Below are 11,419 nucleotides of genomic sequence, written 5' to 3' on the forward strand. Positions count from 1 at the left end.
CAAACGAGTTGTTTTATTCAAGTGTAAGTGGTTTAATACACACTCGGGGGAACTAGGAGTGAAAGTGGATAAATTTGGCTTCGTAAGTATAAATGTAAACCGAATTTTAAAAACCCAAAGTCAAGACCCATATATATTGGCGAGTCAAGCAAAACAAGTATTCTACGCCCCTGATATGTCAGCCCGACCCGGTTGGAAGATTGTGACAAAAATAAAACCGCAGTTTACAAATATATAGTTCAAATTAATTAATTAGGTAGATTTATGTTTTTTACTTTATATTCATTTTTATTACTTCTTTATTTCAATTATTCGCTCATTTATTAATGGTATGCATTAAGAATGTCTAAAGGTAGTAAAGAACCTTGGTGGAGTATGAGGAAAATACTCAAAAAACTGTCTAAGCCATACCAGAACCTCATTGCATAATCAGAAAATTTAAGGCTCCGAGAATCGTCTTCTAGAGATCAACCACCTATTGTTGTGATCTCGATAGCTACTTCTCCCCCAGCAGACGAGGATATTGATGCTGCTGAGGATGAAGAGTTTGTAGAGAGTACGTTTGTTGATATGGGGATGACGATGAGACTGACGACGAGGGTCACAAGAAGCCTCGCGAGGAGGATGACGAGGAGGAGCACAGTTCCACTCTCGACCCATCATCGACAGGTAACTTGTTTACAATTAGGTATTGTTTGAATTGATTCACATATCTAATTATGAATTTGATAATTTTGAATAATCTTTTGTCCGCAAGAGACGGGGGAAGAACAAGAATATTGCGCTATTTAAGAGGCCAGCAGGGACAAGGATTCCTCTGACTTTTAGAGAGGTAGATGGGAGGCCCGACGGTGCTGACGTGGGAAGAACACGGTGGTCTAGACATGTGGGGTCGGTTGGGCGGGACCCCTCAGCCGTCTCACACCGTCTTTTGAAGTCGAAGGCATTAAGTGCTGACCAATTGGATTACATTTGGACTGTTATGACGGTAATAATTATTACTTAATTATACATTAATCATTAAATAATTGTTTATAACATTTGAATGTTTTTATTTTCAGGATCCGTTCGAGGCTACTAATGTAACTATTGATACTTATCGAAAGACCGGATTAGAACACGCCAAGCAGATATGGGATAAATGACGCTCAGATTTGAACACGAGATATATCCGCGTCCATAAAGGAGACGAGGCGGCGGTACTGGCCAATCCTCCACCAGACTACGATCGAGATGATTGGGAGTTTGTGTGTCGCAACCATTTCTTCACGGAAAAATTTAAGATACGATTTCATAATTCAAATAAAAGTTGATATTAATTATTCTAACTTCATTTTTTATTTAAATTTCAGAAAAACAGTAGTACAAATATTGTTAACAGGAAGAAGCTCAAATTCCCACATCATACGGGAAGTAGACTGTTTGCTCAAGTTGAAGAAGAGTTGGTAAGTTATTTGTAAAAACTTAATAATATAAAGATTGTTATTAATTATATAAATCATTTCTTTGAACAGGCACTTGAAATGGGACGGGCACCGTCTGTCATTGAAGTATTCAAGAAGACCCGTACCCCAAAACCGACAAAAGAAAACCCAAGTCCCGTCTCGGACAAACACGTGCAAGAGAAAATTGTAAGTGAATTAATATGGCTATTTATTTATTATAGAAATGATACTTTATTTCAATTGTGCAGGTTGAGATGGAGGAAGTTCTTAGTAACGAACCTGAAATATCTGATTTTGAATTGACGGAGAGGGTGTTCAGACAACAAAAACACGGGGGAGTGTTCGGAATCGGATCAGGCGTCCGACCCACAAGCTTTCGTGAGGATCGTCGATGTGGAAACAATTCATAATGAAACAATGATAGATTGTATGAAGAGAATCAAATAACGGCGCTCAAACTGGAGGAATTGGAGAAGAGGGATGAAGAAAGAATGCGCACAATTAATGAAATGCAAGCGGAAAAACAAGAAATTGTGACAAGAATGGAGAGGGAGAAGTTAGAAATGAATGCAAGAATGGAGAGAATCGAATTGTTTATGAGGCAACAACAACAACCACCACCTCCTCCCCCCATAAGCTAATTCTAATACATTTTGATTGTTTGTTTTGATTGAAAACAAGTTTTGATTGGTTGTTCCGATTTGAATTTAAATCAGATTGTTGGATGATTAGTTTGGTTGCAAATTTTGTAATGATAATGATCATTTCATGTATGTGTCATTTCTTTTATTATTGATATATTGGTTTGGCTGAAAAGGTTATGGTTGCGAGCAAAATAATCGGCCTATTTTGTACATTTTACAGGGAAAACCCAAAAGTGAATGTAAATCTTTCGGTTTGTCTTCATAGGAAAAACCGAGAGTTATATGAAAAGTTTTTGGGTTTTAAATTGAAGAAAAACCGAAAGTTCTTTCATAAACTCTCGGTTTTGTATCAAAGAGAAAAACCAAAAGTTAATTCTAAAACTTTCAGTTTTTCCCTTTGGAGTAAAACCGAAAGTTAAATAAAAAACTTTCGGGTTTTCCATTTCAAGAAAAACCGAGAGTTAATTATAAAACTTTTGTTTTTTCCCTTTGGAGTAAAACCGAAAGTTAATTGTAAAACTTTCGGTTTTACTCCAAAGGGAAAAACCAAAAGTTTTACAATTAACTCTTGGTTTTTCATCAGAGGGAAAACTGAAAGTTAATTGTAAAACTTTCAGGTTTTCCCTCTGATGAAAACCGAGAGTTAATTGTAAAACCTTTGGTTTTTCTCTTTGGAGTAAAACCGAAAGTTTTACAATTAACTTTCGGTTTTACTCTCGTGTGTCTAAACCGAAAACTCTACGATATCTCTCGGTAAACGCCCAATTGTTTTTAACGAAAGAGTCAATACCGAGGGATGACGAGAGTTACATAAACTGTCGGTATTGGGTCAATACCGAAGGTTATAGGTTCAAAACCGAGAGTTTTTACTCTTGTTTTTACCCCTTTTTCACCAATGATCCTAGCTCTTGATTATATTACTTGATTATATTACAATGAAGGTTGGAAACAAGCCATTATAATGATTTTATGTCCATTTATCATGTCCAAACTATATTTAGTAGGATAACCTATGCTTAGTCCAAAAGTGATTCTAGACTCTCATTAGATATTCTTAGACTTAAAGAAGATGAAATGGATCCTCAAATGTGCTCCTTGGGCACACTTGTGAACCACAACGTAAACTATTGCATTTGTTAATTTGTCTGATTGTTTTCTTATTGATAGACAATTAATCCTTGCACACGAAGGAACTCACTAGTTCACGGGAATGTGGATTAATGAAACAAAGAGGGGAATTGGAGTCCAAAAGTATGCAACAACCGAAATTAGGATTTTTCCTAAAAGAATTAGAAAATCTCGAGAGTTCTTGTGCATGTCGAACATTTTTTAGGAACATTTTTCTCTTGATTACAGACCTTTTTGGGGTTACGAGACATCCGATATGACTCCTCTAAGACAAGCTATTTTCTGAAAATATTCTGAAAGTTCTAAAAATTTTCAAGGTGGTCAAAAAATTTTTTATGAACCTACAACGAAAATTCATAATTTTCCTGGCTATGGAGTTCCCGAAATGAGCATTCCAAAATAATCCGTCTTTCAAATGGCCCCTAAAAATTATGGAAAAGTATTATTTTTGTTGAAAATAATATTTAAACCATCCATAAGTTTTTAGAATTTTTATAAAAATCGTTTGAGGGTTCTAAAATTGGAAATTGAGACTTTATATCCAAAATTGGAAATTGAGACTTTATATATCCAAATTGAACGAATATAAAGTTGGAGGGCCGAATTGGTCATTAAAAAAGTCCAAGGTTCAATTTTTTTTTTGAATTGTAGAAAATAGATATCATGAATGTTTGCAAAACCTTCTCCAGTCCCTTATGCAGGTCTGTGATGCCCTTAGATGTTCTGGGCCGCACGCGCGCTATACTGATGTATTCAACGAGTCTATAGCCTTGGCCGACATGCCCGGGTAATCTTTAAAATTTCATCGTGCGTTCAGTCATAATCCGACGCACGGTAGCTTCGCGCCATTGGCTTTTCAACCAAGCGTGATGACCAATTGTGCGAATCAACGGTTCCTCTCGTACTAGGTTGAATTACTATTGCGATACTGTCATCAGTAGGGTAAAACTAACTTGTCTCCCATTGTTTTATTAGTGATTCTTTGGTGATTAGGAAAGATACACAGTTGTTTCCTATGTAGTTTCCAATAACTACATTTTTAGAGATTCCTTAAGACACCTCTATTTGCATTTTCGATAGACTATTGGAGATCCTATCTTTAGAACATTTAAAGATAAATACCAGACTCATGGCACATATGCATAAGAAGTGGTATAGTTGTACACGTACGTACACTATTGGTCCACATCGTTTTGCTCCTATTGTAGAGGAGTTCAATGCTATTTTGCGCTCCCTTTCCAGGCATCTTATGTACCTCCCGTCGACGGAGGATGCGTGTCCTTCTCAATAACTCCTGCGAGAGTGATTTGCAGATGATGAGCATACATCTCGTTTTCTTGTTCAAAACGAGAGTATCAACATAACTATATTGTAGAAGCTACTAGAGCATTCTGATGGCCACAAAGATTTAAAGATCACCAACCGAAAAATTATGGTTATGTTGATGGATCACTTTCTTCTTTTCCAAGAGATGAGAAAGTGACATTCCTCACACATATTGGAGGTTATGTTACTCAAGGAAGATGCTCAACGCGATTTGTCGGGGCTCATCCTTGCTGAGACCATACTTGGGGTGCACCAAACTATTCCTGGCCAGACCCACATGCTCATGAGGAGGTCTCCCCTCATTTTATATCCCTAGATGATGGAGAAGCTTAGTTTCCTTCCTCCTACTATCGGTGGTGTCTATTATAGTCATGCTACGAGGCTTGAATAGATAGTTTCTATAGCTCAACACCCTCATCCTATCAGTGATAACCATCCCATCTAGTTTGTGGTTCCCTCATACCATATCTTGCATACCACTTCTTTCATGGCGGGTCATCCTATAATTGTGCTATTCTCCATGACGGAGGTTACAACCTATTGTATAGTGTACCTAAGAAAGAAGACGGTTATTCCCCCATAATTGACGGGCCTATCACAAAAAAGTTGTATGAGGCATATACAAGCATGTGGAAAGACATATGTGAATTGTCACCATTACAGTATTGGTTTGACACCATCCCCAAGCGATGAAGACTTCTCAAAAGATGAAGATATTGGATTAGTTGCTTCATCTTTGGTTTATGGATAGGTTTCTCCCTCGGACCAGACTAGTGTGGTATCTAGTATGCCTGATCGCAAGGTGATCAGAGAGATCGGATCATATAAGACTCTCCCTTCTAACTACGACCCGAGTTCTTCAAGAAACGAGGGGCTCGCGAGTTCTAAAGTTTCTCATGTTGAGACAGATCTAGAGGAGGATCCAGACTATGAGTCTGATTCTTAGCATCTCTTAACATATATTTGTTTTATGTTTGTGTATGTCATGCACAACATGTGTGCATGAGTAACGCTATAATATTTTATGAGTGTAACGAAACCATCCTTTGGGATGTAACCTTTTATGAATGAAAAATCAGTTATCAGCTTGGACGTCTATTTCTGTTTAGGACATGTTTGTAATTATTTAATGAATGTAAAAATGTTTTTAAAGTGAGAAATCAAGTCAGTTCGCTAATAAACGACTTTTTCATCAAGGTAATTGCATACCTCGGTGCCACGGCCCATCGAAGACCTATTTATAGGCATGTACTTAGACGTATTTTTACTTACACACTCTTTGACTCTAAGTAAAAGTGTCTTGGTTAATAACCTGCGCGGTTAGACGTTAAAGTCTAATAGACGGTTATACATTTATAAGACAAGAACAATTGGACGCTCACGTCTAACCAAACACACATCTAATACATATTGTTCATGTGTAATTAGACGTCGAACGTCTAATAGACATTAGACATCTATAAGACACGTGATTAGACGCCTGCGTCTAATTGACTCATGCGTCTAATAGACGCTTAAATCACATAGACTGTAGAAGTAAGAAAACGTCTAACTACGTGTGTTATTAGATTAATCAAGGACAGTTGTCCTATATGCCGTGTCACCTAACTTTGCCGTTCAAACATTAAAACAGTCACCTTCAAATAACATGAAGACACGTGTCTCTCGAGTTAAAAGAGAATGACTAATATAACACTAAAATTAATAATGACTCTATGGGAAAAGACGTCTAACATTAATTAATGGGTCCTACCTTTATGAAAAGTGACGGTTAAGCCATGCAAATCTTCGAAGTCTATTTAAGAACATCTTGCATGCGATTGAAACGTTTACGCTCTGAAATCTCTGAAGAACCCTAGCTTTCTCCAAACTTCTCTCTAAGAATCTTTGAGTCTGTTCATCTTCTATCAAATGGACAACAAGAAGATGACCCTCTGTCATTGTACTTAGTAGGTGGACTTCGCCTCGGTGTATGCGTTCGATCAATAGGAGGTGGTCGACATGTTCAGATATTTGGAGTATTTAGGTCTCAGGATGTATCTCGGCGATTCATTTATCTTTTACGAGAAGGAAGTCAAAGAGTTCTTTAAAACGATAACAATGGTTGGTGATTCTATCTCAGCAATGGTGAACGAAACAATTATATCTTTTGATGAGGCATCTTATGCGGAGTTTTTCGAACTTCCTTCAGAGGATCACACATTCAATTTTCATCTTTTATCTGAAATTATTACGGAAATGAAGACTGCATTCTCATCCGACGGTTCAGAAATCAGGATAAATGGGAGTAAGAAAGTTCTCAAACCCCATTTCATCCTATTAAACGACATTGTTGCGAAGGCTCTTCAAGGAAGAGCGAGTTCATTTCATCTATATAGTCAAGATCGATTTGACTATATGACGGATATCTCTAAGGGCATTCAAGTCAACTGGGCTTCGATACTCTTCTTAAATATATGTGGGTTGATTGACTATAAGAACAAAGAAAGTGTGAGTTTTTCTGCCCAACTCAGTCGATTGATGGAACATTTGGGGGTTCCTATGGGAGAAAAAGAGGCTATTCATACTAGTTGTGTGTTCAACATCTTCACCGTCGCCAACACTCTCACTTGAATAAAGATATCTAAGGAGTCCTTATCTAGCGCGTCTAGCCAACAGAGGAGTGGAAGATCCGTCACTCGTTCCAAGCAACCAGCCGCTTCTATCCTTTCGATCGGGGATAAAAGAGAAAAAACCATAAATGAATCGGAGGCTAGCTCTAATAGCCATAAAAGCTCATCAAAGAAAGATTCTTGGGTGGTCGATTCCAGAACAAAACAAGGTCCATCTGCACTTGCAGCCATCCCAATTTCTCCTCTTTCTCCTTCCGTCAGCCAGTTGAAAAAGCCGGTGAAATCTTCAGTTTCGAAAAAGATAAGTTAAAGGGGCCTAGGCGTCTAAGTCATCTAAAGCTTCATCGAAGGTAACCCCTCCTCCCTCTCAGGCCAAAGTGCCTAAGTTTAGTGTTCTTGTGTTGGAACAAGATATGTCTGTTTCTGTTCCTACGTTGGAACTTGCTGCCGAGCCAACTATTGAGCCAGTTGGTCCAAATGTTGAAATCATTGACAGAATTCCGTCTCATAACCGTCCAATTGAATATGTAGTTGTTGAAGCTACTGTTACTGTCGAAACAGAGTAGGGTATGGTTATTACCCCTATTGCTGTTGTAACATCTGAACAGACTCCTATTCATCCGAATGTCGAGCCACTTATATCCAAAAATGTTCTAGAAAAATCCACTATCATTGGAAAAGGAGTCCAATCCAGCGCTTTGGCAAGGCATTTTTCCAAGCCCCTAACTCCTCACAAAATTATGAGAGCCACCAGGAGAGCTGTTGGCATAACTATCGGTGAACCTAGGCCATCTCCAAAACCTATTGAGGTTATTGGAAAGGGCAAGACTATTGCAACCGAATCCAATGAGGAAGTTTAGAGGAAACTTGTATTGTGAACTTAATGATGGATCAGGCTAACGTGAAAGCTGCTGCGAAGATTAACATCTTTGATATCTGGGTTTTAAACAGAATATCCAACAGATATGATCAAACTATCAAAGAAAAAAGGTGTAAGAGAGAAATGGGTGAAGCTGGTCAACATCGAGAAACGAGTCCTGAAATGGGCTAAAACCTCTGAGGTCTATGAAGTTCTAAAGAGGAAGGAGCTGGTTAAAGCCAATCTTAAAGGTCGAGCTCTTTTTCCTATGCTCGAAGCAAGAAAGGCAAACTTCTATCCAATGGAAAGAAATGCTGATGCAAAGGAAAAGACCTTAAAGAAACTTGACGAAATCATGCAAAACTATATCTCAACTGTCCTCAGATATATTCATGAAGCCGACTGTTCAGGGGTAAATCCATTTGGTAATTCTTCAGATGAAGGCGAGCAGATGCAACTCTATGAAGATAATGACTTAATCTTATCGAAAGATGAACAAGCTGCTGCTCACCTTATTGAACTGGGAAATGGGTCTGTTGAAGAAAATCGTCTTCTGGCTTTGTGCAGTATTGATCAGACTCAGAATCCCATTCAACCTAATCCAATCATTGAAGAAGAGGAGAATAATACCGAACCTATTCAAACAAAAGTTCAGGAATCAAATATTATGGAATCCCCTATTCTTGAAATAGAGAAACACTTATGAGATCAACATCCTCAATAACACCTATTCCAATTTGAAAAGAACTTCTTCAAACGGCAGTCCGAAATGTTTGATTGTGAAAGGGAATTTAACATTGATCTTCATCAAGAAGTTATGGATGAAATGAATATGGTTCAAGGTCAAATGGTTGAGTTAACCAATCATATGAATAGAGATAATACTGAACGTATAGAAAAAGCTGATTCTTTTTCCAGATCAATTCAAGCCATGGAAAATGATGAAGCTGCCGTTGATAAAGAGAAAAGTCTTCTTGCCCTTGACGTTGAAAATGTTAAAAAGGGGGAAGGAAGCTCAAGAGGAGGTAGAAGCAGTAGTATAAGAGGAGGTGCTTCGACAGGCACCAGGTCTAAAAGAAAAGCTGATGTTGATGAAGGAGGTTGTACACCAACCAAAAGAGGTGGAGGTCGAGGTGGTGACCGAGGTGGCGGAAGTGGTGGAAGAGGTGGTCGTGCTCTCCCTCAATTTCGCAACCTACTGACTGGTGAAGATTTTTCTCATCCAAACGTGAAAAGGGAAGAGCAATAATCTCTTTTCTTTTAAATTATTGTCGTTGGATATCGAACTCGATTTTTGGAACATGGATTTTGAAATTTGGTTTTTAGTACTTAAGCTTAAAGTTTGTGAACAAATATCATTCTTACTTTAATTTGATGAGTGCTTATCTTCTTAATAGTACAAAGTTTTAACATCATCAAAAAGGGGGAAATTGTTGGGTCACATTAGTTTGACTAACGATATTTTATTGATGTATTAGTAAAACTTTAATTAAGAATGAAGTTATGCCGTCTAATTATTTTTGTGTAGGTACATCAAAAATATGCTAAGTTAGACTTAGTTTGAAATAGGCTAATCAGGCGCGCTGCTAGTTAGACGTGCAGTCTAAAAGACACGTAGTTAGACGTGCATTCTAACAGACACGTAGTTATACGTGCAGTCTAACAGACACGTAGTTAGACGTGTAATCTAACAGACATGTAGTTAGATGTGCAGTCTAATAGACACATAGTTAGACATGCAGTCTAACATACACGTAGTTAGACGTGCAGTCTAACAGACACGTAGTTAGATGTGCAGTCTAACAGACACCTAGTTAGAAGTGCAGTCTAACAGATGAAAGTTAGACGTTGGCGTCTAACTCCTTCAGACAAGTCTGAAGTGAAACGTAGTTAGACGTGCAATCTAACTCCGTTAGACTTGGTGGTCTAATGGATCTCGCTATTAGACGTGGGCATCTAACTTCCTTATACTTGGCGGTCTAATGGAGCACGTCTACCCACAATCAACTAGCTGTATGCTACTCCTGTTCCACTGATCCGTGCAGATCAGTACGACAGCCTGTTGGATCCAATGAATGAATGCCACGTAAGTAAATATTCCTTCCACTACTTGTTCCTTGTAGGACAGGTCTAGAAGAATACCCGATGCACTATCAGTTCGGTATGGACACGATCCTTGTGCACAGAAGCTGCTGTACTATTGTACTATGGAGGCTTTCCAATGTGCGCTTGCCATGTGTCCATCTAGAAGATTCGACCGTTGGTGATATTCTTCTATATATAGATCCTCAAGGACACGGTAGACCAACTAGAGTTTTACAAGACTTTCATCATAGCAAAACAAGTTTTCACCAGTGTACTGATTTTCATAAGTCTTACCTGATATCATTCTCATACCCTTGCACTTTCCGATCTGTACATCTTCAAGTTCAAGAGAGAATAAAAATCTGTCTAGTTGAGTGAAATTCATAAACATATTGTAAGTTGAACATAGTCTGTTCTGTTCAACAGTTAGCTAACTAGTAAACTGTATTTGATTCAAAGAAGTATAGTGAATCCTTCCGGTGGTTGGAAGAATGGGTGACGTAGGAGAGTTTGCTTCGAATATTCATAAACAAACTGCTGTGTTATTTACATTCTGTCATCTTTTTTCGAACTGGTTCTTAGCTTCAAACATGAGCAAACGTTTCCGCACTTGAATCGCTTCAAGAGTTTGCAAGGGTTTGTGAAGAATAGAGAGTGATATTAATCCCTAACAGGATTTTTATCAAACCGTTTTCAAAAGTTGTCATCAATAGTTAGACCCCGTCTTTATTGATTACACCAATCCTATTATAATAGTTCAAATTATAACATCTTTTATTTATTAGTACATTAAAAAAAAATATAAAGATTAAATTATTATTATTCCTTTAAATTCATTGTAAACTTGAAATATACCTAAAACCTAAAATTGACATAAGAACTTGTATAAAATAATATATTTTAGTTATTATAAGAGCAAATGACCATCTTAATAATCAATTTACATTTCTTTTCATATAGAATAAACAAATTTATAATTACACGACAATTTACATATGATATTATTATACAAAAATCAAATGATTCTGCTTCTATATTCTATATTGTTGTTCCACTGTTTTTGTTTGTTTCATTAGTTCTGTTATTAGAGTCTTCACTTTCTTTGTCAATTAGATTTTTAACTTCCTCCTCCAAATCTTGAGCCTGCACATTTTATATGAATACTTGTAAAAATAAAAATATTGAATAATTTATAACATACTCCATGCAATTGTCATTTAAATACAAAACACAAACTTAAATGAACAATAATAATATTAATATTTACCTTGTCAATAAAGTCTCCCGCCAAGTGAGCATCTTTAGCTGTTTCCTTGGCAA

The 11,419-nt window shown here is 37.3% G+C and overlaps 1 protein-coding gene across 1 annotated transcript; it reads left to right on the forward strand.

Annotated features, from left to right (window-relative positions):
* Window positions 1-8,783: 8,783 nt before the first annotated feature.
* On the forward strand, window positions 8,784-11,064 carry LOC124930310 (probable H/ACA ribonucleoprotein complex subunit 1). Its single transcript, XM_047470667.1, has 2 exons — window positions 8,784-9,219; window positions 11,060-11,064. The coding sequence occupies exons 1-2, from the start codon at window positions 8,784-8,786 to the stop codon at window positions 11,062-11,064; spliced, it is 441 nt and encodes a 146-aa protein (XP_047326623.1).
* Window positions 11,065-11,419: the final 355 nt, after the last annotated feature.

This window comes from Impatiens glandulifera, chromosome 3 (genome assembly GCF_907164915.1).
Source record: "Impatiens glandulifera chromosome 3, dImpGla2.1, whole genome shotgun sequence".
NCBI lineage: Eukaryota > Viridiplantae > Streptophyta > Magnoliopsida > Ericales > Balsaminaceae > Impatiens > Impatiens glandulifera.